The sequence below is a fragment of the Rhinopithecus roxellana genome, chromosome 15 (genome assembly GCF_007565055.1).
Source record: "Rhinopithecus roxellana isolate Shanxi Qingling chromosome 15, ASM756505v1, whole genome shotgun sequence".
In the NCBI taxonomy this organism is placed as follows: domain Eukaryota; kingdom Metazoa; phylum Chordata; class Mammalia; order Primates; family Cercopithecidae; genus Rhinopithecus; species Rhinopithecus roxellana.
Genome location: NC_044563.1, coordinates 86,124,740 through 86,149,954, shown reverse-complemented (window position 1 = coordinate 86,149,954; position 25,215 = coordinate 86,124,740). Strand labels below are relative to the sequence as shown.

Genomic DNA, 25,215 nt, shown 5'->3' with positions numbered 1-25,215 from the left:
TAAAAGTATATTCAAAGATTACTTTGAAGCTTCCGGCTTGAGAAGCCACCAGTAGTTGGTGTCATTCACTGGAATGGATGGAATGGAGCTGTGTCCAGTGTGGGATGTGTGTTGTGTCGTGTGTGTGTGTTGAAGAGGGTTCTTTTTCACCCCAGTGAAACTCCTTAGAAGACTAATGAAGGGGGATGAAACAATGAATTCAGGCTGGGTACAGTGTCTGACGCCTGTAAACTCAGCATTTTGGGAGGCCGAGGTGGGAGGATCGCTTGAGCACAGGAGTTCCAGACCAGCCTGGGGAACATAGTGAGACCCCCATCTCTACTAAAATACAAAAAGCCAGGCGCGGTGGCACATGCCTGTGGTCCAGGTACTCTGGGGGCTGAGGTGAGAGGATCACCTGAACCCTGGAGGTTGAGGCTTCAGAGAGCCATGATCTTGCCACTGGGTGACAGAGTGAGACCTTGCCTTGAAAGAAAGAAAAAGAAAGAACGAACTCAGATTTGGACATCTTTAGTTTTAGGCACCTTAGAGGGATTAGCACGTAGGGCTTTCTGGATGGTAATATAACCTCTTATTATCCTTGATGGCCTCTGGGTCACTGATCTGACCACTGGGATGTATCCCACTATCCAGGGAGGGCCTGTAGTAAATATTGCACCCCACCATCTTTCCTTACATCTTTACACTTTTCATTCACAATATCCCCTTCCTTGTGAATTTCTACGGGGGAGCAATGTATTCTTGATATTTTCCAGGCCTTGATATCAGCTTTATGTTCAGCAGCAGAGGTCTTTCAGTGTCAAGAAACATTGGAGTTACAGTCTAAATTCATCACTAATTGTGACTGTGGGCAAGTCGCTTTACCTGTCTTAATCTTAGCATCAGCCTCTGAAAAATGAGGATAATAATTCTGGTGATTTTACAGGGCTGATGTGAAGATTAATGCGCGTCAACAGTTTAACACCGAGACCGGCAAGGTGTAAGTGGTCAATAAATACCAGCTATTATTATCAGCAACGCTGTGTCCTCAGAGTCTCCCCACCAGGACGTCGGGTAGCGGTGCAGCAGGACCGGAGCAGGCTGCCTCCCCGGAATCCCTCCCGGCGCGGCAGCGGCCCGGCACCAGCACCGCCACCGCCACCGCCACCGCCATTCGGGCTCCAGCCCAGTCCGCGCGTCTCCCGGCGGGGGTGCGGGGCCAGGGCCCTGCGGGGCGCGCAGGGTGAGTCTGTGGAATCGTAGTGGAGGATGGCGCCGCGCTAGGCGGGGGTCCCAGGGAATCGGCTGCAGGGATATCTGCTGCAAGGGCTGGAACGCGCGGTTCGCAGAGGTCCTAGGGTCTCCTACAGGGTGAGGTCCCCAGGAAGCTGCGGCAAGTGCCGCGCCCGCCGAGCTCGCTCCCGCGCCCGCCCCAAGATGGCGCCCCTCCCCCTCCCCCCGCGCGCGCCTCCGCCGCTCGGGGCGCGGCCCCGCGGCCCGCGCGCTCCTGGGCGGGGGATGTTGTGATGGAGAAGCCGCTGCGGAGCCCGAACCCCGCAGCCTGAGCCACCTCCGTCATCTGGGCCCGGGCCTCGCCGCGCAGGTAGGAGCTGTCCCTGCCCCGGCCCAGCCCCAGTGGCTGCGTCCCGATCCCCAGCGGCCGGCGGACCCTACAGCCCCTACCCCGCGGCAGCCCGGGTCCCCCGGCCGGCCCCATCCCCCATCCCCCATCCCCCATCCCCGGGCTGCCCTCTCACCACGCGCCTACGGAGCGTCCCCTCATACCCACCATCGCAGGGTCCACTCGGGCCCTCACACTGCCCCCTCCGCTGCCCTTTACCTCCTGCCCCTCAGGGTGACTAGGGGCGGGTATGGAGGACGCGAAACCAGGGGCGGTGGGGGTTGGGGGAGGGGAGGCCCAGGGCCGGGAAGGGGACGTGGAGTGGAGTGGGCTGGCAGGCCGCGCCGATTCCAGCAGGGGTCCCAGGCCCTGGATCTGTCAAGCCGCATTCTGTTGCCCTCGGCGACCGAGGGGTGTGCCCTGGGGCGGCTGTGTCCACAGCTCAGCCAGGAGGCCTAGCACTAGCAGGAATACTCAGTAGGAGCAGTTTTCCCACTGCCAATTCCTAACCTGTTTTGTATCCGCCTGTGTATCTCTTGCATTCTGAGCCCCTCCAGCTGTAGTCCCAGCTCTCTCTACCCTTCAGAGTCTACGCTTGCTGTCTTCCTTACTTCCCATTCATTCTTAAAATCACTCCACTCTGTGTCCCTGACAGTTACTGAAACTGTCCAGGACAAGGTCACCGGAGACCTCCTTGTGGAGAACTCCAGTAGACACTGTTATCTCATTTACCTTTGAGTAGTATTCGGTGGGGTATGTCAACTCACTCTCATTGAAGCGTTTTCCTGCTTTCTGCCCTACAGCATTGTCTGCTCTTCTCATTCTCATTTGCTTCCTCTCCTACTCTCTTTAGATGCTGGTAAGGCTCTTGGCTCTGTCCCGAGCTGTCTTCTCTCGTTCTCTGTTCTTTCTCCCCAGATATTTTATTCACTCCCAAAGCTTCAAATTTCATATATATGCTAATGATTCTCAAATTTATATATCCAGCCCAGACTTCTTTCCTGAAATCCAGACTCATATATTCAGCTGCTCTCTTGACATCTCCTTGAAAGACAAACAGGAATTCCAAACCTATAGATTCCAAGCTAAATTATCTGCCCTGGTTTTCTCTGTACCCTACTTCCAAATATGTTCTTTCTTCATATCTCAGAAATGGCTATTTGCCAATGTGGAGTCATGAGCAAGACTTGAGATTAACCCCTCTCTCACCCTCTGCATCCCATTTCACCAAGTTCTGTCACCACTGCCTAAATATTTCTCAAATCCATTCATTTTGCTCTTTTCCCACTGCCACCAAAGTTAATCTGGGCCACCACCTTTTGTTTTTTTCCTTGACTACTTTAATAGCATACCCTCTTGCCTACCTCCCTTTAACTGTTCTCAACACAGCACCCAGAATGATCCTTTAAAAAATGCTTCTACTCACTTATTCATGCAACACATATGATTTGAGCACCTAATATATGCCAGGCACTGTGTTATATACGTCCTGAAGATATAACTGTGAGCAAAAGAGACTGAGTCCTTGGAGCTGACAATCTAGGAGAAAAATCAAATAAGAATAACATTATGAATGTAATATATACCATGAAGAGAAGCTGTATGGTGCCTTGAGAACGCACAAGAGCAGCAGCTAAACTGGTCACGGGGATAGGGAGAGAGGGTCGAGGTCAGCTTCTCTGAGAATGTGACATTTGAACTAAAATATAGTGGGTGAGTAGAAGTTGATTCAGCTTAGAGAGTAGGAGAAGAGGTCCCAGGCAGTATGAAAATCATGTGCAAACACCTTGTAGAAGGAAAACACATGATGTCTTTGAGGAATCGGAAGAAGGTTACTGAGGCTGCAGAGCAGAGTGACCAAAGCCAGGGGCAGGGAGGAGGAAGGCAGGCACCAGACTGAGCAGGAAATTTAGGCCATGTTAAGAATTTTGTCTTGGCTGGGCGCAGTGGCTCACGCCTGTAATCCCAGCACTTTGGGAGGCCGAGGCAGGTGGATCACAAAGTCAGGAGATCGAGACCACGGTGAAAACCCGTCTCTACTAAAAATACAAAAAATTAGCCGGGCGTGGTGGCGGGCGCCTGTAGTCCCAGCTACTCAGGAGGCTGAGGCAGGAGAATGGCATGAACCCGGGAGGCAGAGCTTGCAGTGAGCCGAGATCGCACCACTGCACTCTAGCCTGGGGGACAGAGCGAGACTCCGTCTCAGAAAAAAAAAAAAAGAATTTTGTCTTAAGGGCCAGGCACAATGGCTCACGCCTGTAAACCCAACACTTTAGGAGGCCGAGGCGGGCGGATCACTTGAGGTCAGGAGTTCAAGACCAGCCTGGCCAACATGATGAAACCCCATCTCTACTAAAAGTACACAAAAATTAGCTGGGCACGGTGGTGTGTGCCTGTAATCCCAGCTACTCAGGAGGCTGAGGCAGGAGAATCGCTTGAACCCAGGAGGCAGAGGTTGCAGTGAACTGAGATCTTGCCACTGCACTATAGCCTAGGTGACACAGCAGGATTCCACCTCAAAAAAAAAAAAAAAAAAGAATTTTGTCTTAAGGTCTTTGTCCTTGGTTGTAGTGGATGTGGAGAGTAGATGCAGTTCAGAAATTTTTCTCAGAGAGGCAATCATCAGTACCTATGGATGGACTGAACATAGCAAGTGCTGGAGAAGGACATGTCAAGATGTACCCCTACTTCAGATTCACAGAATAGGATGGATTGTATCATTCCATGAAGCAGGATCCTGAAAGAGGACCAGTTAGTGTGTAGGAGTGGGAAACACGAGTGGGTATATTAGCTTGAGACATCCAAGTGGAGATGTTGAGTAGAAAGTTTAATGTACTTGTCTGGAGCTCAGGTGAGGGGTCTGAAATGGAGATTTGAATTGGGAAATCATCAGTGTATAACTGAAACTGTGGGCATGAATGACTATTTATACTGATTATAGGATAAGAAAGAGGAAAAGGCATGAGAATAAGCCATAAGAAACTCCAGCATGTAACAGCCAATAGAGGAAGATGAGCCAGCAGAGGAGTTTAGGAACCCAGCAAACAGTAACAAGAAGTGTAAAAGATGAGATGAGATGAGGAGTGTGGAGATGAGAGTGTGGAGGCCACGAATAGAGGCTGGATGAGAGATTCATGGGGTCAGATGCTGCTGGGAGAACAACCAAGATGAGGACTGTGTCTGTTGGATTGAATGACACAGGGGTCATGTTGACCTTGCTAGGAGCTGTTTCTGAGTCGTGTTGGGAGTGGAAGCAGATTTGGAAAGAGTTGAGGAGTGAGTGGGAGGTGAGGAAGTAGCAACAGTGAGTAGAGACAACTCTATCAGGAAGTTTGCCTGTATGGGGGAGGAAAGAGCAGTGAGTGGCTCTAGAGGAGTGTCAGGTCAAGTTGGGAGATAGTGGATCCTATTGAGAAGGAGAGGTTGACTATATAGAGGAGAAAATAGATAAACAGTGGTATAAAATTCCTGGAAAGGCATCATAGGAAGAATCCAAATGATAGGTGAAGCAGTTGGTTTTGGGAAGGAAAGAAAGGGATAGGTGCTGAAGTTTGGTTAGGTTTTTATGTTTCAAGATGTTCCCCGGTTGGATGGCTTCCCTTTCCTCTGTGAATTAGGAGGGGAGATCATCCTCTGAGAGGGGTGGCCCACAGAGAGTTATGTCCTTGTCCCAGGCAGGCCTTCGCTGATGTCTTGGCTATAGCAAGCCCCAGGTTCCTGTAATGCCCTCCTCTTCCTCCTTCATGATATTCAGTCAACAAATAGGGAATGCTCTGGGTGCCAGGCACTGTTCTAGATGTTGGCGTTACACTGTGTTGTAACAAGTTATTCAATGACTGTTTCCCCCTAAACTGAGAACTCCTCCAGAGGAAGAACCATTTCTTTTTTATTCATCACTCTCACCTGTGTCTAGCACAGAGCCTGGCATATGGTAAGCTGTCAGATTAGACAACTTCTGACTTGGAGCAAGACTTAACCCCAACCCCTGTGGTCTGATACCAGGATCTTCAGGCTTAGTGGCTACTTCTTTCAGTTCTTGCCCTGAGGCCCCTGCCCAGCTCCCTGCCTTGAGCCAGAACCCATTTGGCTCTTTGCATCCTTTGGTAACTCCAGTGAGAGGGGAGAGATTAGGTTGTGTTCCTTCTCTAAAAAAATTGGACTGAGGTCATCTTTTTGACCTCGAGCAGTGGGGTGTTGGTGACCACACCACCTCAGGCTAGATGCTAAGGCTTCAGCACTTAAACAGTTTCCCCGTTCCTCCTCTAATACTTCCTGGCCTGGTGACCAGATTGGCAGGGCTGCCCTGAAGTCAACTTGGCTCTTCATTGTTTCAGCCTCACAGCGCATGCACCCTTTTCAGATCATAACTCCTAATGCCAAGGAGGTCAGTCTCAGCCTGGCCTTTGAGAAACCTGGCTCTGTACACCACTGCTTCAGAGAAGAGTTTGCCATCCTTAAGGTCCTCCGAGCATGGCAGAGTCATGGAGTCTTCTACTTCCTGAAACCCATGGAGATGCCACTCTTGAACAGTGTCTGAGCCAAGATGTTGGTTTAAGCTACCTCCCTCACTCCCTTTTCCTAGATCTCAGCCCTCACCTCTCCAGGATTCCTGTCCCATCTTACTTCCCTCTCAGGGACCCTTTGGCATTCTCTGACACCCTCCCAAATGCTCCCTTTGCTCCTCTCCAGCCCATTGGGCCACACAGCCTTTCTTGGTATTTATTCCCAGCCAGTTCTGAGCTTCATAGATCCTCCCAGCCCCTGTGTCTGTCCTGTTCATCCTTTCGTTCCTTCTGCGTGACAGCCCAGTCTGTGGCGGCACACGGCGCACTCTCTTTGGTAATGGGAATGTGAAATAGAGTAAGACACCGTCTCAGATATTCTGATCGAATGTGGTCCTGGATGTTGTGAGACACGAAGGAGAGAATAGTCACTTGATGGTGGGGAGAGAACAGGAAAGACTGCTTAGGAGCTGTGACTGCTGAGGTTAGTTTTGAAATACAAGCAGAGGTTCTCACAAGGGGAGACAGAATTCCAGGCCGAGGGAGCAGTATAAACAAAGACCCAGGGCTTTAAGAGTGTGCGACATGTTCCAGAATCTGCCACACTTCTTGTGGCTGGAGTATAAGGTGTAAAGGAGGTGGGAGGTGGGGAGAGGTCTGACAGGTTATAGAGTTTGGCTCAAGGGGGCTCTTGGGTGTTCTGCTAACGAGTGCAGACATTATCCGAAAGGCAGTGGTGAGCCCTCCAATTTTCTGAACCAGGGAGTGACACAATCTGGTTTCCATTTTTGGAAGATTACTGTGGTTCTGGGAGGAGGCAGAGCTATCTATTTTTTTCTTCATTTATTCCAGTGGCCATGAGTTTTCTCACTGGCCAGGAGGAGTCACACTGAGCAGATCAACAGCTACACGTGAGGCAGACACATGCGCATAAACCTTTTTCATTTTACAGATGTATGGGCAGCATCGCACTAGGGTCTGAGGAACTAGAGACATAGAAAGGTGAGCTATGGGGCTGGGCTTAGTGTCTCAAGCCTGTAATCCTAGCACTTTGGGAGACTGAGGTGGATGGATCACCTGAGGTCAGGAGTTTGAGACCAGCCTGGCCAACATGGTGAAACCCTATCTCTGCTAAAAAAAAAAATTAAAAAAAATAAAAATACAGAAATTAGCTGAGCATGGTGGTGGCCACCTGTAATCCCAGCTACCCAGGAGGCTGAGGCAGGAGAATCACTTGAACCCAGGAGGCGGAGGTTGCAGTGAGCCGAGACCATGCCATTGCACTCCAGCCTGGGCGCACTGCGCCTGGAGAGATGGGCAAGCCTTGCTCAGGCAGCTGCAACACCTGAGCTCAGTGCTGAGGACACAGAGGGAAGGGAGGTAGCGGGGAGTCGGGGAAAGAAAGAACTCCTTTATGGAGGAACAGGGAGATAGGGAACTCTCAGATAAGACATCAAGGAGAAAGGTCTGTACAATGGGAATTAGAAAGAGCGCAGTGCAGTGTTTGTTGGGATGGTCAGTGAGGGAGAATTGTGTGTTGGTGGAAGGGTCGGGTAGGAAGAGAGAATCAGGCCATCGAGGGAGGAGAGAGTAATGTTACGGGCTGTCTGAAGGACGGCTTGCATGGAGGGCTCAGGATGAGAGAGAAGTGGGCAGTGGTTGGTCAGGGAGAAATAACTGAAATCAGGGGCTGGTGAGAGTCCAGGGAGAGAGCACTTTCTTGTGGGGGTCCGGGAAGGAGAGCAGCAGAGCAGCTGGAAGGTCAGGGAGAGTGGGGAGGATAGAATGGGGCCGAGGGTGGGTCCCTGGGCGGCGGGCTGGAAGGGTAGTTGGGACTCAAATGGTTGCGAGAAGCTGAGCCACAAACGGCTGTGAGGAGGCAGAGGGAGGGGTCGGGAGGGGAGCTGGCCTTGTGGAACAGGACGTCCACTTCCCTGAAAGGCAGGTGGAGTTTGTGTGGGGCACCATGAGGCGCAGTAACACAACCAAAGTGTTTTCTGACACTGGCAGAGGAGAGGCCAAAGTGAAGCCTGGAGGAAATGGGGACTGATTCATACATTCATTCAACAAATATTAATGGAGGTCCTGCTCTGTGCCAGGACTACGCTAGGCACTAGGCCTTTAACCAAAAAGGCAAAATCCTCACCAAGACGGAGATTATGAATTGTAGTCGTGAGGAGACAATCATTAGACAAAGTAAATAACAAATTGGCTTGTCAGATGGTGACAGGTGCTGGGGAAGAATTAGGGATTACTGAGGAGGGACCGAGGTAGCCTGTGGTTTTAAAATGGGTGTTCAGGGAAGGCTTCACTGAGGCTGTGACATTTGGTCAAAGATCTGAAAGGCTGGGCCGGGCGCAGTGACTCACGCCTGTAATCCCAGCACTTTGGGAGGCCGAGGCGGGCGGATCACGAGGTCAGCGTTTGAGATCAGCCTGACCAACATGGTGAAACCCCATCTCTACTAAAAATACAAAAATTAGCTGGGCATGGTGGTCGGCACCTGTAATCACAGCTACTTAGGAGGCTGAGGCAGGAGAATCACTTGAACCCGGGAGGCAGAGGTTGCAGTGAGCCGAGATCCTACCATTGCACTCCAGCCTGGGTGACAAAAGCAAGACTCCATCTCAAAAACAAAAACAAACAAACAAACAAAAACCCCAAAAAGCAAAGATCTGAAAGGCTGAAGGGCCCAGGGGAAAGGCAGCCATAGTGATCCAGGACAGGGCATTATAAGGGCTGGCAGAGGGACCGGTGCCCAAGGGGAGCTACTTCATGGAAATTGTCACCGAGATGTAGCTTCATCTGGCCAGAGGAGCCATGAATTGCAGCCGAGCACCCTCCCTCTGTGACCTGCCTTCCTGGGCCATGCCCTGTAGGGCTGGTTCTGCAGCTTGTTTGCTCCTGTCCTCACAGTCCCTAGTATGGGGTGGGCTCTGGGGCTGGTTGAGCTGAGTGATTTATGGGAATAGGAACACAGCCGGAGGAGCTTACAGTGGTGGGGCTTGGGATGGAAGTATAGCAGGAGAGGGGCAGTCAGTGATCAGTGTCCAAAACACACAAGTCAGTCCCACTCCAGCGGTGTTCCTGGCACAGTAAGCCCTGGGTGGATGAGCTGGGGGGTGGGGAGGCACAGAGAGCCATTGTGTGGAGGCCCTGCTGGTGGGATCGAGGGCAGAGCAGGCACCAGCTGTGCCATCCCAGAAACCTCAGGGCAGGGGATATAGGGATGGGGTGGGCCTCAGACCTGGGCCTGGCCTGTGATGGGGACGATAGTGCTGGAGAAGATGAGCCCAGTCATTCTCATAGGATAGAGAGCCATGGGTGCTAGCCTGCTTAGTGCAGGGAGATGAGGAGGCACAGGACATAGCCCTGGGGCAGAAGCTGTGATGCTGCTGTTCTGGACCAGAGGCTCAACAGCATCTCCCTTCCCCACCCCACAGGAGCTGCCAAGGCCATGTCTGTTCCATCATCACTGAGCCAGTCGGCCATTAATGCCAACAGCCACGGAGGCCCTACACTGAGCCTACCCCTGCCTTTGCACGCTGCCCATAACCAGCTGCTCAACGCCAAGCTGCAGGCCACAGCTGTGGGACCCAAGGACCTGCGTAGCACCATGGGGGAGGGTGGTGGGCCTGAGCCAGGCCCTGCCAATGCCAAGTGGCTAAAAGAGGGCCAGAACCAACTCCGGCGGGCTGCCACAGCCCACCGTGACCAGAATCGCAATGTGACCTTGACCTTGGCGGAGGAGGCCAGCCAGGAGCCTGAGATGGCACCCTTGGGCCCCAAAGGCCTGATACACCTGTACTCTGAGCTGGAGCTCTCAGCCCACAACGCGGCCAACCGAGGCCTACGAGGACCTGGCCTGATCATCAGCACTCAAGAGCAGGGGCCAGATGAGGGAGAGGAGAAGGCGGCAGGGGAGGCTGAGGAGGAGGAGGAGGATGATGATGAAGAGGAGGAGGAGGACTTATCTTCTCCCCCAGGGCTGCCTGAGCCCCTGGAGAGTGTGGAGGCCCCTCCCAGGCCCCAAGCCCTTACAGATGGCCCCCGGGAACACAGCAAGAGTGCCAGCCTGCTGTTTGGCATGCGGAACAGTGCAGCCAGTGACGAGGACTCAAGCTGGGCTACCTTATCCCAGGGCAGCCCCTCCTATGGCTCCCCAGAGGACACAGGTACCTTGTGGAACTTGACATGGGCATGTGGGAGGGTGTGAGGGCAGAGGTTAGGCCTCTTATATAGAGGCCAGTGCCAGCCTGATGTGAGCTGAGAGCCCATGTCCTGAGGCCACAGCAGGCTTTCTCGTTCAGAGAGTGCTTGGACATTCTGGTAGATCTGACCATCATGCATGCCCGGATGGATGGATCTGTTCATTATGCATGCCACCATGGTTGATAAGTGGACTAGTTTGTTTACTGGGCACTGACTAGGTAACTGGCCCTCTACTCAGCATTTTCAGGCTTTATCCTCACAGTAAAGCTGTGAGGTAAATACTATGATTATCCCCATATTACAGATAACAAAAAAGAAACCCGGAGAGGTTTAGTAGCTTTCTCAAGACCACAGACAGGCTGAAATCACAATAGAGCTGAGATCTAAACCAGGTCTGGGTCCAGGTCTGAGCTCTTGGCCCTGTGTTACACTGCCACCACAGCACAGAGCACAGTGCACTTAGGTGCACTTGGGACAGTCTGCCCCGTTTTAACAGGTCACGTCTGTGGGGAGCTGCTGTCAGGAGTAGGATATTGACTAAAAGTTAGAAAAGAAAACCCTTTGGGTAGGGGGAGGAGAATAGATACTAGGATTCCAGGGCTCAATAATTAAATATGTCCCATTTAAATCAGTTGAGTCTCCACATTTTCTAATGTCATGGAGAGAATACAGGAAATGCTGAGGAACAAAGGGTGGAGATAATGGGCAATCCAGAGACCCTGGATTTCTGTAGATGGGGGTCTAAGAAAGATTAGGAAAGACCCCCATCCTCACCAGGCAGCGGACACCATACCCATACCCCAAACTGTGCCATCTTTGTAGAGAACGTGCAGTTCAGATGAGCCTAGGGCTGCACACCGTCCCTTTTCGAAAAACTCATTCTGGACATTTTCAAACATATACAAAAGTAGGGAGAAAAGAATAATGAGCCTGATTTACCCATGACCCAGTTTTACCAATTATCAATACATAACTAATCTTGCTACCTACAGGCTGTCTTCCATTCCTAGGCCCAGCGTAGGTTATTCTGAAGCAAATACTTTTATTTATAAATGTTTACAGCTGGGTGCAGTGGCTCACACCTGTAACCCAGCATTTTGGAAGGCTAAAATGGTCAGATTGCTTAAGCCCAAGAGTTCAGGACCAGCCTGGGCAACATGGCAAAACCCCGCCTCTATAAAAAATACAAAGAAGTTAGCCAGGAGTGGTGGCATCAGCGGCTGTGGTCTCAGCTCCTCAGGTGACTGACCTGGGAGGATCACCCGCGCCCAGAAAGTCGAGGCTACAGTGAGCCATGGTTGTGCTACTGCACTCCAGCTTGGATGGCAGAGACCCTTTTTCAACAACAACAACAACAAAGTTTACTTTTGCATTTCTGAAAGATAAAACTCTTAAAAAAACCCACCATAATATCAATGTACCTACAAAAATTTAATAATAATCTCTTAGTCTCATTAAATATCCAGTTGATATTTATGTTTTTAAAAAGGCTGGATTGAGGCTGGGCACAGTGGCTCACACCTGTAATCCCAGCATTTTGGAAGGCTCAGGTGGGCGGATTGCTTGAGCCCAGGAGTTCACAACCAGCCTGGCCAACATGGTGAAACCCCATCTCTACTAAAAATACAAAAATTATCTGGGCATGGTGGCAGGCGCCTGTAATCCCAGCTACTCGGGAGGTTGAGGCAGGAGAGTCACTTGAACATGGGAGGCTGAGGTCGTGGTGAGCCGAGATTGAGCCATTACACTCCAGCCTGGGCAATAAGAGTGAGACTCTATCTCAAAAAAAAGAAAAAAAAAAAAAGTAGAGACAGTGTCTCACTATGTTGCCCAGGCTGGTCGTGAGCTCCTGTTCTCAAACAATCCTCCTACCTTGGCTTCCCAAAGCACGAGGCTTACAGGCGTGAGCCACCATGTCTGGCCTGATCTATCTCTTAAAGGTTCGTTTGATCAAGTTCCCCCTCTGTCTATTTGTTTTTTGCTTGCAGTTTTGCTTTTGTTTTTTAACTGAAGAATCATGTTGTTTGTCCTGGGTTTTCTATGGTCTGGATTTTTCAGACTCTCTCCTGTGGTCATATTTACCATGCTCCTCTTCCCCTGGATTTCCTGTAAATTGGTAGTTAGTTCTAGAGCCTTGATCAGATTCAGATTTGAGCATTTTTGTGTTTTGCTTTTGCAAGAATATTTCATAGGTGGTATTAAATACTTCTACCAAAGGCAAAGTCTGATTGCCTCTCTTTTCGTGATGTTAGTGGCCTTTGGCAGTCATTGCCTCAACTCCTTTTAAAAGGAACAGCCCCTCCTGCACTCCAGCTGATTACATGTGGGATTGGGGTGAGGAAAAATGTAGTCTCAATGCAGCCAGTTAAAGGGAAACTGAAAACTAGATATTGGTGTAAAATAGCCCAATTTCTAAACGTTAACAGCAAATTCTATTTTTTAAAAAGCACGGTGCAGGCCACACACAGTCTGTCTGAGGCTTGCATCAGTCTGCAGGTTGTAGGTTGCAAGTTTGCAAGACTAGGAGGTATGAGTCAGTGACCAGATAGAGGCCTAGTTGCTCAGTTGCCCCTGGGTTGGTCACTGTGGTGGCTGCAACTATGAATAACCTATGAAGCTTCTAGGAATAGGAGGATAATATTGCTGAAGAGCTGGGATGGGTTTGTTGGGCAGTGACCTCAGCAAGGATGTTGGAGGGGCGAGAGGATTCTCAAGGATCTTGCACTGGTGGAAACTTTGTGAATTGAGGATAGAGGTGGGGGCCAGCCCAGGAAAGGGGCCAAGTCACTGATTACTCTTTTATGACTGTGTTGCTATGACCAAGAGGGCTGCAGAGAAGGTTTGTGCTTCTGCAGAAATGAGGCTAGAATTGAACAAAAATTATTTTCTCCTTCCTATTGTAGGATATTCATAGAGCTATGGATTGAATGCATAAATGCATGAATTCATGAATTAAATGAATGATAAATGAATAAACTTTACTACCTGTGTTGAATTCATACTCTGCTCCAGGCCTTGTCCTAAATGCTGGAAATGTAGACTGTGAGGCAAAGATGTTTTTGCCCTCCTGGCCTTGACATCCTGGTGAGGAGACAAAGAAAGAAACCGGAGGTTATGATCAGTACGATGAGCTCTCTAGGGCTGGGGAAGTCCAGGAGGGGCCCCTGACCCTGCCTGTGAGAGTGGTGGGGGAGAGGGCAATGGGTCAGTTTTAGAAGGGACATGTATACTGATGTCTGAAGGAGAGGTAGGTGATAGCCAGGTGAAAATCCCGAGAAAGGGAGGTGGGCTGGGAGAGGACAAGGGGCATGTCCCAAGCCAAGAGAGAGAAGGGGAGTGGCCAGAGGTTAAGTCTGAGAGGCAGACAGGGGTTCATGACAACACATAAAACCTGGGGAGGAATTTGGACTTTATCCTGAGGGCAGTGCAAAACAATTAAGAGGATTAAGTTGGAAAATTACTTGATTAGTTTAGCATCTCAGAAGAATCATTTGGGCTGTAGTGTGCAGCTGAGATTGGAGAAGACCAGACAGGAAGAGAAAGACCAGTTAATGATGTTTTTGCAATGATCCAGGTAAAAAAATGCTAGTAGCCTGGGCTATGTTAGTTATGTGCGGTGGAGAGAAGGGGAGAGCATTAAGTGAATCACTGATTCCTGAGCAAGTGAGTACACCTGGCTTTGCCACTAAAGGCATTTGTGAATGAATGAATGAAGGAAGGAAGGAATGATATGTGAACATTTAATATATTTTATGTGTAAGTGTCTGCATGAATCGATGCAGGAGTGAAGGTGTACGTTCTGGAATAAATGCATGTATGTGAAAGCAAAGGCCTGGGTGGGCTGTGCTTGGAGGGAGATGTGCCAGGCTCCAGAAGGGCCTCCCAGATGGCCAAGCGGGGAGAAGCTGCCCTTCCAGGACAGATCGGAAGGATGAAGCTCTTTGAAGCAGGAAGGTGCAGGCTGTCAGGGATGGCAGATGGGTTGGTGTGTGTCACTCAGGAGATGGTGAACTGGTCCCCAGATTCCAGAAGTGTCCAGCCCTCCTGAAGCAGACTGTGGCTGTGGAGGGCATGGAGGCCTTAGGTGTGGTGTTCCTGGAGGGTTTTAGCATGAGAGTCCTGAGGCAATGGAGGGTCTCTGGGGAACAGCAGGTATTCCCTGAGCCTCAGTTAAGTTTCAGGCACCTATTGAAAACCTTATTCCATAGGGTGTGAGTTAGGGGGAAGTGGGGGCGGGGAGAGGCAGTGATGGCTGCCTAGAAGGTGGATGGGCAAGAGCCACTCCTCTTTGGGTGTCTGTGGGCCCATGTCATTTGGAAGCTGAAGATGGTGAAGCACCCTGCCTGAATAACTCATCAGGTGTGCAGCCAGTGCAGCCACCTTGGAGTAATGACGCCCACTTCCAGCCCTGCTCTGTCTGGTTGCCCAGCAGCCAGGGTCTTGGGACTGCCTGTCCCTTAGTGCTGCCTCTTGGACCAGTCAGGATTCCTGGTTTCCCTGGTAACGGGAAGCACGTCAGCAGTCTGGGCGCTCCCAGCCGGTCCTGGTGCTGCGGTTGCCGAGGAGACGCTGCAGCCTAGCTGGGCCCTGGCAGGTGAGGGGTGGGGGGTGGTGCTGGGAAGCCCCAAGCCCAGCCTCAAGCTTGCTGGGGCTCAGGAGCTCAAAGCCCACCCTTGGGTTCAAACTGCTGTGCAGGTTTTGGACAGGGGCAGGATCCCCGAAGGCCTTGAAACCACACCCTATTTATGCTGAGAGCTATAGGCCCACCAGGGCCCCAGGCAGGTGGGGTATTCCTGAGGGGCTGTCTCCTGGTATCCCTAAGACGGGGCTTGGCTTAGGCACTGAGATAACCACTGGAGGGTGGGATGGAGATTCAGGATTGGGGGAGGGGAGCCAGGGTGAGGAAGAAGAGGTGTGAGCAGGAGGGGCTGGGGTCTCATGAACCTCCCTTTCTCCTCCCTTCCCCACCCCCTCAAGGAGATTCCCTAGCACGGTGGTCCTGGCCCCTCCCTAGCAAGCTTCAAGCGGGGGAGGATCTTGCCTGGCAGACGCTCTGCCCTGGTGAGAAGGGGGCGGGATGAGTTTTTCTCTGCAGCCCAGCACCAGGCTGTGAGCCCCAGCTGGCTGGGCTGGAGGGGCTTTGAGGAGGGAGGGTGGAGGCAGGAGGGGCCAGGAATGAGCGCCACGTTCTCCCAGGACTTTTTCCTGGCCATCATCCTGCAGGACAGCAGCCCAGGTGAGGGGCAGCATGAGGTTGGGCATCATGTGGGGTGGTGCTGACAGGGAAAGAAGAGTTAGAGGACGCATGAGCGGGTTACAGGGATGGAGTGGTGTGGCTTTGCCGGCAGACAAGGGTGTATGACACAGATGCGAGGTGTGTGTGTATGTGCATGACATGTTTGCTTGCAACTGTGTGCAGCAAGGGTCAGGAAGTGAGCGTCTGTGGTGTCTGCACACATTTGGCAGGGTTTGATGTATGCCGTGTGTCTGAGTGTGGGTCCACCTGTATGTATGGTACCCACACATGTGTTAGGTGCCACTGTGGTGTGGTATCTGCACACCTGTGTGACAGGGGCTCGTATGTTTAGCTGCATGTGCATGCCTCTGTGGTGTCTGCATAAGTGTATGGCTAAGGTTGGTGTGTGTGTTTGCCCATGCACGTACATGTGCACCTGTGTGTGATACCTGCCATCTGTGCTGGCATTTTCTGTGTTGCATACCCTGGTGTTTGTGGCTACACAGGTGTGTGGTAGGGCTTGTATGTGTTGTGTGTCTGTGTGTGCATGTATGTGTGCAGGAGCTAAAAAGTGTTCCCCTTCGTGTTCACTGAGATAGAGATATGTATGAAAGGTGGTTAATTGGGGTCACCCAACCTTCCTTGCTCCGTTCCTTCCTCCTTCCCTGCCTTCCTCCTTTCTGCAGTGTGGCCACATTAGCCAACAACAGGGCCCAGAAGGAGACCTGAGCCATGTCCTCTACTGGTGGCCCCACATGTGGTGACTCCAGACTATAGGCTCTAGGCAGAAGCAGGAATTGTATTGTGGTATAGCTTTTCCTCCACCCCTTCTCAACCATGGGGTCTCAGAGGGGACCGGGCATAGGCACCAGCTGTCTGCTCTTTAGGAAGGCTGACCCTCACCAAGCCTCCCACCTGGCAGATTCCTTCTGGAACCCCACCGCCTTCGAGACGGATTCCGACCTGCCGGCTGGATGGATGAGGGTCCAAGACACCTCAGGGACCTATTACTGGCACATCCCAACAGGGACCACCCAGTGGGAACCCCCCGGCCAGGCCTCCCCCTCACAAGGGAGCAGCCCCCAAGAGGAGTCCCAGGTGAGGCTCACAGGCCTGTTGGTTTTGGGCCAGGGGAGGGAGTATGTGCTGCTGGAGTAGGATAGGACACTCGCTCACTACTCCCTTCCCTCCTCCTAGCTCACCTGGACAGGTTTTGCTCACGGAGAAGGCTTTGAGGATGGAGAGTTTTGGAAGGTGAGTAAGGGGACCTGCTTTACCACGGGATAGCTGGAGGAGGTACATCACTTTGATCCTGATTCCTCAATCCCCTTCCCAAGGATGAACCCAGTGATGAGGCCCCAGTGGAGCTGGGACTGAAGGAACCTGAGGAGGGGACATTGACCTTCCCAGCTCAGAGCCTCAGGTGAGCTGCTAGATGCAGTGGGCTGGCAGTGGGATGGATCTGTCTGGAAGGGGCCTTGGGACAGCTCCATTTATGGGGGCCCTGTGCCAAGTATTACCATCTGCCTCCAGCCCAGAACCGTTGCCCCAAGAGGAGGAGAAGCTTCCCCCACGGAATACCAACCCAGGGATCAAGGTTTGTTCAAGACTGACACCCATTCTGAGACCAGGGCCCTCTTGTGTGTAGGACAGCCCCTAATATTGTGCTCTGAGGGGTCTCAGTGCAGTCCCCAGGTCCTGAGTTAGGAGTTCTTCCAGTCTCAGCAAAGAGCCCTGTGAGTGAGCTGGAGGCACTTCCAATTTTTAAATCAACCAGCCCAACAGACACGTTGGGGGCCCTCGTAGTCTTGGTTCAGATGCTTTTTAGTACTAGCCAGGGTCTCATATGATATCTCCGTCACCCTCACCACATCCCCCTCTCCCTAACCACATCCTGTTTGGGGAGCTTCTCCATCTTAGTTCAGAACACCATGCCTCCTGCCATACTCTGTATTCAGGAACTCTGCTGTGTCCTATGCTGAGGGCTCTCCAGTTTTGACTCCGATCCTCTACCTCCTGCCCCTCTTCTGTGTCTGGCAGTGTTTCGCCGTGCGCTCCCTAGGCTGGGTAGAGATGACCGAGGAGGAGCTGGCCCCTGGACGCAGCAGTGTGGCAGTCAACAATTGCATCCGTCAGCTCTCTTACCACAAAAACAACCTGCATGACCCCATGTCTGGGGGCTGGGGGGAGGTAAGGACCTGAGCCAGCGGGGGTGGTACTGTGAGAGAGTGTGAAGGGAATTATGAGAGATGGGAGGTCTGACCTGCCCACAAGCAGGCTGGGAAAGGGGCATATTGGCCCTCCCTAAGTGGCAGCCCTGTGGGATGGATGAGTGACCCCAGGCTAGGACCTTGCGAGTTGGTAGCCTAACAACAGTGGAGTCAATGTGAGAGATGACACGTGACCTCCACTAGAGTGAGGCCTGCAGGGCGGGTGGTCTGACACCAAAGCAGGGGCCCCAGAGCTGTGGCTGACATCCCCTGAGCTGCAGGAGTCAGAGATCAGCCACCATCCTGGCTGGAGTCCCACTGAGTGCCTGCTTCTGGGCCTGCAGGGAAAGGATCTGCTACTACAGCTGGAGGACGAGACGCTAAAGCTAGTGGAGCCACAGAGCCAGGCACTGCTGCACGCCCAACCCATCATCAGCATCCGCGTGTGGGGCGTTGGGCGGGACAGTGGAAGGTGGGAACAGGGCCTGGGATTCCAGGGTGGGAGTTCATCCAGCATCAGAGTCCTCCTCTCTAACTCTGTTCTTTGCCTCTCTTGTGCTGCTGGACCCAGAGAGAGGTACTGTGCCTATTTTCCCCCTCCTGCACCTGGACCAGATGCCTGGAAGCACCCAAGCTCCCCTCTTCTGCCCTGCCCCTTCCGACCCGCTATGCTCCACCATTACCCTCCATCTCAGCATGCTTGCCTATCTACCCTCCCTCCAGAAGACAGCACCTATGGGGGACCAGCTGTGGGCAGAAGCCCTGGAGGAGCTGTGACGGGCAGGGAGGACGTGGGTGGGGTGGGGACCAGGCTTGGCACTGGATGGTACTGGGAGACACTAAGGTGCCCCTCCCCCAACAGGGACTTTGCCTACGTAGCTCGTGATAAGCTGACCCAGATGCTCAAGTGCCACGTGTTTCGCTGTGAGGCACCTGCCAAGAACATCGCCACCAGCCTGCATGAGATCTGCTCTAAGGCACGGCCCCCTCCACTCCCTGGACTAGCTGCCACCTTCACACTACAAGGGTGTGGGTGGGGTTACTGAGTGGGGTGGGGGGGCCCCAGGGCAATGAGGCTCTAATAGATTCTCCCTGGCTCCTTGCCTCCCTTCCTTCCTCAGATCATGGCCGATCGGCGTAATGCCCGCTGCTTGGTAAATGGACTCTCCCTGGACCACTCTAAACTTGTGGATGTCCCTTTCCAAGGTCAGTGTCAAAACCCCTCCAGGTCTAGCTCAAATTTGTTGGCAAAGGTGGGCGACTCAAGGAAAGGCATGAGCTCCTGGACAGCGCTGATAGAAAAATGAACACATGAAGACTGAATACTCCAATAAGTGGAGGGACTCCGGTTAAAGGGAGGCAGGGGACGAGATGGAAGTAGGACCTCGGCTGGGCAAGTGTCTAGCTTATGCCCTGCTGGTAGGGACTGGGTGTGAGCAAGGTTTGCCACCATGATCAACCTTCTCTTCTTTCCCATAGTGGAATTCCCAGCGCCTAAGAATGAGTTGGTCCAGAAGTTCCAAGTCTATTACCTGGGGAATGTACCTGTTGCTAAACCTGTTGGTATGTATGTCCTTCTGTACCCAGGGGCTGCTACCTTGATCCTAAAGCTCTGCCCCTACCCTCTGCCTTCCAATACTTCTTCTACCAGACCTTCCTCATGGTTCATGTCTCCCTACCCTTTAAAATGCATCCCACCTCCCTGTACTTCTGTCCTAGCTATATTCACTGTCCTGCTTATAGCAGCAGTCAGCATGCCTTCGCTGAGCATCAGCCACGTGAGTGGTGCTGAACCAGGCACAGAGGGAGACCCCACTCCTTCATCCCATGGAAAAGCTTTGGTGGGATTGGGAGGCAGCTATTAGATGACTGGAGACACCAGACAGCAGCCTGTAGCTGGGTTAAGTGTTACAGCACGAGCTGTGGGCTGGGAGTATCAGGAGAAGGAAACAGTGAGCATAATTGTCACATACATTATTGTTGCAAATAAGTTTTTTTTTTTTAAAGACAAGTCTTGCTCTGTACCCCAGGCTGGAGTGCAGTGGCATGATCTCAGCTCACTGCAACCTCCGCCTCCCGGGTTCAAGCAACTCTCCTGCCTCAGCCTCCTGAGTAGCTGGAATTACAGGCTCCCGCCACCAGGCCTGGTTAATTTTTGTATGTTTAGTGGAGATGGGGTTTCACTGTGTTGGCCAGGGCTGGTCTTGAACTCCTGACCTCAAGTGATCCACCCGCCTCGGCTTCTGAGAGTGCTGGGATTACAGGCTTGAGCCACTGTGCCTGGCCTGATCTGGTTAACTCTTGTATTTCAGTGCTGTCATAGTATCTGCTATTTATTTGTTCATTCACTTAACAAATACCTTTGAAGCTTACCATGTGGCAGGCCCTGGACTAGGCGCTGGGAGAACAGTGGCCGCAGTCCCATTTTCATAGAGGTTATAGAAGGTTGTGGTAGAAAAAAACCAGGAATTAATAAAATAAGCACACAAATAAATGTGTGAGTTATTCCTTGAGAGAAAGTAGCAAGATATAACAGAGGAATTTCGTCTAGTCTGGGGTCGTAAAAGACTTCCCTGTGAAAGTGACATTTGAACTGAAATCCAAAAAATGAATAGAAGTGAATGCAGTCAAGTGGAATGGAGGTGGGCGTAGGATGGGGGAAGATCAGGATCTACAGTGGGAGGCACTTTGGCACTTCCAAGGTACTGAAAGAAGGCCAATGCAAGATAAGGCTGAGAGCCGGGCAGTGGCCAGGCTACCAGGTCAGGGATCTCAGGGATTATGTTAATGATTTTTTCTTCATCCTAAGAGCAGCAAGGAGTTATTGAAGTCTCCAAGAGTGCACTTGCCTTAATCAGATTTGAATTTTGAAAGCTCACTTTGGCTATTTCATGGAGGGGACTGTTAGGCCGGTGGAGGTGGATGTGAGCAGCTCAGTTAGGAGGCCCTTGCAGTAGTCCTGGCCAGTAATGAGAGTATCTTGGACAACAATGGAGCTGAGGAGGAGTGCATGGATTCCAGAGCTGTTTCGACAGGTATAGTCAACAGGCCTCGGTGATTGGTTCAGTGTGGGTGAGGGACAGAGGCATTAAGGGTGACTCCTAGGTTCCTGGCTGTTGGACCTTCTGGATAGTGGATTCTTTCTTTCAAGGTGGCAGATGTTAGAAGAGGCCAATTTGAGTGTGGAGATTGTAAGCTAACATTTGGACATGCTGAGTGTGAGGTGCCTTTGGGGAAACTGAGAGGCAAAGTCAGGTTGGCAGCTAGATTCACAGATCTGGAGCTGAGAGGAGAGGTCTGGGCTGGAGATAGAAGTTTTGGCATTATTGGGTTGTAGAGGTAATCAAAGCCATGGATGTAGAGTAGCTTGACCCTGGAAAGTGGGCATCCTGAAGTGAGAAGGGAAATGAGGCTAGTCATAGCCTTGAGGCCCTCCAACATTCAGTGGATGGGTGGAGGATGAAACTGCCAAGGATACTGACAACAGGAGAGAGGCAGGAAGAAGAAAAGAGGCTACTTGAAGAAGTGGTGGCGTATCATGTCAAAAGACACATAGGAAGAACTCAACAGATTTTTGATGAATGAATTAAAAAAATGAATTAATGAATAAATGAGACTAGCTTCAGATTACATGGCCAGGAAAGCTAGACCTAGGAGTCAAACCCTGGTCATCTTTAATTCTCTGCACTTTCCCTCATACTGTGCTGACTTTCATGTCCAAAATCTTACATTGAAAGAGGGGACCCTTCTTAGAAAAGGTGGGGATTGAACTGAGGTTTTGAAAGAAGGCTTGGATTTGCAGAGTGGAGTGGATATTTCATTTGGATTCAGTAGCACTGCCAAAGACTTGGAGCTAGAGTTGAGAAAAGCATGCTGACCCTTATGCCTTTGCTTTCTTCCTTCTCATCCTCAACTTCTAAACCCTTGTTGGCTCTTCCAGTTGTTACCCCCATTCCCATATGTGCTTCTTTCCATCTACCACTTGACTCAGGTCCTCCCTATGCCAGATCAACTGCCTGTGACCCTTGACTGCTCCATCAGCTCCACACTTTTGGACAAGTGGCCTCTAAACTTACTTCCTGCTTTATCTTATGCTCCTTTTTAACCTCCTTTTTTTAACATTAGCCCCTCCAGAAGCTGCAGTATTCATTCATTAATCACTCATTCATTCAACAAGTGGTAATGAATGCCTGATGCGAGTCAGGCACTATTCTAGCTTCTTGGCATACATTGATGAACAAAAGTGACAAAGATCCCTGCTTTTATTTAGCTTACATTCTAGCAAGGAGAGACAGACAATAAAATGAGTAAACCATGGAGTATATTAGAAGGCAACAACTGATACAAAAAAAAAAAAAAAAAAAGAAAAGAAAAAAGAAAAGCACAGCAGGATAAGGGGGATTGCATGTGGGGCTGGAGGTCAAGGTCACGGTGTAGGTTTTAGTCCTGAGTTGTTATCAAATCTGACCGCCTTTTTCCATACCTTGCTCCACTGCTTTCACTGCTTCCCTGCCAAACCTCCTAAGACTCTGAGGCCGGGCTCCATCTCCCACTGCCCCATCTACTCAGCAGTTTGACTTTGATGTCCCTTTCACACAACTGAACTTTGAGATTTCCAATTGCCTTGGCCTAAATGTCATAAACATCACACCCCTCTGCCTGGCTTTTTAAGCGCTCTGCAACATGACCTGGCCCATCCACTTCTGTGACACTTGGTTTTACCAGTTTGGGTGCATTTGCTCATGTTGCCTTGAGAGTGACTTGCTCATGCATCTGGAATTTCTTCAGCAAATAAGCGCTGTGTTAGAATTGGGGACAGAGGGATTAATTAAATTCCATTTCTGTTCTTGAGATGGCCAAAGCCCAGGGTGGAAAAAAGTTTGCCAGCAGTTACAAGATGTTGTGGTAAGAGTTGTCTCAGAGTTGTCTTCTCCCTGCCCTGCAGCAGGGATGGCTTCCTAGAGAACACCTAGTCAGAGCCCTGAAGGATGACAGTCTGGAGTTTCTCAGTCCAGCGGGGAAAGGGCACTCAAGACAGAGGCTTTTCCCTCAGTTGCAGTCTGTGTCCCTCAAGGGCATTATCTTCTCTTGCTTTGTATTCCCCATCTGCCTTGCAGGCCATTTGCCAAGACTGTTTGTTAATAATAATGCTACACAAATCATCTGAAGCTCAGGGAGCAGTAAAATATGAGGCTTGACAGCTCTGGGGAGGCCAGTTTTTGGAAGACTCGCATGCTTTTGGGAGCAGTTTGGCCTTGCTCCAGCCAGAAGTAAGATGAGCAAGGCCAAGATGGGAGAAGACATTCAAGGAAGACATTTGTCCTCTGCCCACAAAGAGTCTACATGGTCCGCTCCTAGTGGGAGCTGAGAGGCACTAAAAGGGGCAGAGGGCCTGGGAGTGGACCATGGAGGCATATGCCTTTTGCACTGGCATTGCGCAGAGACGGTAGATCACATGGCCAGCTTATAAGTGTGGGGACTAGAACTGATGCCTTCACCACACCATGTGCTCCTGCCTTGGTGCTTTGCTGAGTGCAAGCAAAAGTGGGATCCATGAGGGGAAATGTTTAACAGCAGTTTGAGGTGGAGGAGAACATGCATTATAAGGGAAATCTGATTGATCTAAAAGTCAGGAACCTTGGGTTCCTTGGCCCTTGAGCACATTATAGACATTCTTGAGTAGAACTAAGATCTTGAAAGCCTTTGTAGTTCTGAAAACTAGTAATATAGAGAAGAGGTAGGAGAAAGGCATGGCTAAGAACCCAGGCTCTGAAATCAGACTGCCTGAGCTCAGGTCCCCATTCCTTGATGTGACCTAAGGCATGTTACCTATCTCTACCATTTCCTTATTTGTAAAATGGAAATAATCTGTTGTGAAGTTGTTGTGTAGGCACAAATGAGATAATACACTGTGATGACTTAGCACAGTGTGATACAGAGTAATCACTCCTCAAATAGATTAACTTAAAAAATAATTGGGTCTTGGGAGAGGACTGGCCTGTAGGGGCTGACTTGGGAGTTATTGTGGTGTGAAGCAATGTGGTGTCTGAGTGTGACGAGCGCTGAGAGAGCACAATTTGGGGAAGTCAGAACTTTGGGAGGTCAGTCAGTTCACAAGTGTGGAGGAATAGGCAGAGCCAGTGAAAATATCGAGCCTAGGATTCAAGATTTTAAAAAGTAGGAAAATGTCCATTACTGAAGCCAGGGGCCCCAGGGAAGGGATACTTGGACAGCATTGTCCAAGATGTAGGCTGGCAAAGTGGGGATGGGGCAAAGGCCCTGGGTTTGACTGGGTGGAGCTAGAGTTCTAGGGTAGAGCTGGGGTATGCTCTCTCTACCCTCAGTGGTGTCTTGTGTCCATATGTTCTAGGGGTAGATGTGATTAATGGGGCCCTCGAGTCAGTCCTGTCCTCCAGCAGCCGTGAGCAGTGGACCCCAAGTCATGTCAGTGTGGCTCCTGCTACCCTCACCATCTTGCACCAGCAGGTAAAGAGCTGGGGTAGAAGTCGTGGCTTTGCCTTGCCGTGGAGGGGAGACAGGGGGTGAAGGGAAGAGCTGCTAAGATGGATGTGGAACACAGTGTGGGGTGGTGTTCCTTTTTAACTGAGTTCCCTCCATGCAGACAGAGGCAGTGCTGGGAGAGTGTCGGGTGCGTTTCCTCTCCTTCCTGGCCGTGGGCAGAGATGTCCACACGTTTGCATTCATCATGGCTGCCGGCCCAGCCTCCTTCTGCTGCCACATGTTTTGGTGCGAGCCCAATGCTGCCAGCCTCTCAGAGGCTGTGCAGGCTGCGTGCATGGTAAGCCGGTAGGGTGGCGTGGTGGTGGTGTGGCCCCATGTGAGGCAGGCTGGAGAGTGACTGCCCCGCTTGCCTCCACAGCTTCGCTACCAGAAGTGTCTGGATGCCCGTTCCCAGGCCTCCACTTCCTGCCTCCCAGCACCCCCTGCTGAGTCCGTGGCACGGCGTGTAGGGTGGACTGTCCGCAGGGGTGTTCAGTCGCTGTGGGGCTCCCTGAAGCCCAAACGGCTGGGGACCCATACCCCATGAAGAAGCCTCTGCCTTCCCTCCACCTGCTTGTGTCGGGCCCCAGGGAACTAAAGGGTGTGGGTCAGGTAGGGGTCTAGAGGCTATTCCTAGGCGTCAGGCCTCCCAAATATGCCCCTCCCCAGTAGCTAGGGTTCCCTGCCTAGGAGCTGGGGAGGGAGAGATCTAATCCCTTCAAGGAAGTCATAACACTGGTGTGGTAACAAGAGGAGTAGGAAGCAAGGCCAGCCCTGGCTCTCCATCCCCATGTGTTTCAGGTGGAACAGGAGGAACTGGCCCAGGCCAGGCCTCATCCTCCTGGGACCCAGCAGGGGCAGGAGGAAGGGACTGGTCCAGGCATGGGTCCCTTCCCTTTGCTCCGTGGGCACCTCTACTGTATTGATATCACTAATAAAGTCTGTCTGCACTGC

At 51.4% G+C, this 25,215-nt stretch overlaps 1 protein-coding gene across 6 annotated transcripts; it reads left to right on the top strand.

Moving 5' to 3' along the window:
* The first annotated feature begins 902 nt into the window (after nt 1-902).
* Nucleotides 903-25,215, top strand: APBB1 (amyloid beta precursor protein binding family B member 1). 6 transcript variants are annotated; one of them, XM_030917440.1, is made up of 15 exons: nt 903-1,582; nt 9,546-10,277; nt 16,473-16,648; nt 16,748-16,804; nt 16,888-16,973; nt 17,084-17,147; nt 17,591-17,740; nt 18,105-18,232; nt 18,332-18,337; nt 18,623-18,737; nt 18,882-18,966; nt 19,240-19,323; nt 24,131-24,246; nt 24,383-24,559; nt 24,641-25,215. In XM_030917440.1, the coding sequence occupies exons 2-15, from the start codon at nt 9,560-9,562 to the stop codon at nt 24,806-24,808; spliced, it is 2,130 nt and encodes a 709-aa protein (XP_030773300.1). In that variant the 5' UTR covers nt 903-1,582; nt 9,546-9,559; the 3' UTR covers nt 24,809-25,215. The 6 variants fall into 6 exon arrangements, with proteins under 6 accessions (XP_030773300.1, XP_030773301.1, XP_030773299.1 ...); XM_030917441.1 differs by lacking the exon at nt 18,332-18,337; XM_030917439.1 differs by having other exon boundaries at nt 18,332-18,737.

What these genes read in the sequence shown, in the direction of transcription:
- APBB1 (XM_030917439.1), top strand. Translation starts at nt 9,560, where the DNA reads ATGTCTGTTCCATCATCACTGAGCCAGTCGGCCATTAATGCCAACAGC. An exon ending in TTCCCAGCTCAGAGCCTCAG is followed by an intron (nt 16,974 to 17,083) that starts GTGAGCTGCTAG and finishes ATCTGCCTCCAG; the next exon opens with CCCAGAACCGTTGCCCCAAG. An exon ending in ATACCAACCCAGGGATCAAG is followed by an intron (nt 17,148 to 17,590) that starts GTTTGTTCAAGA and finishes TGTGTCTGGCAG; the next exon opens with TGTTTCGCCGTGCGCTCCCT.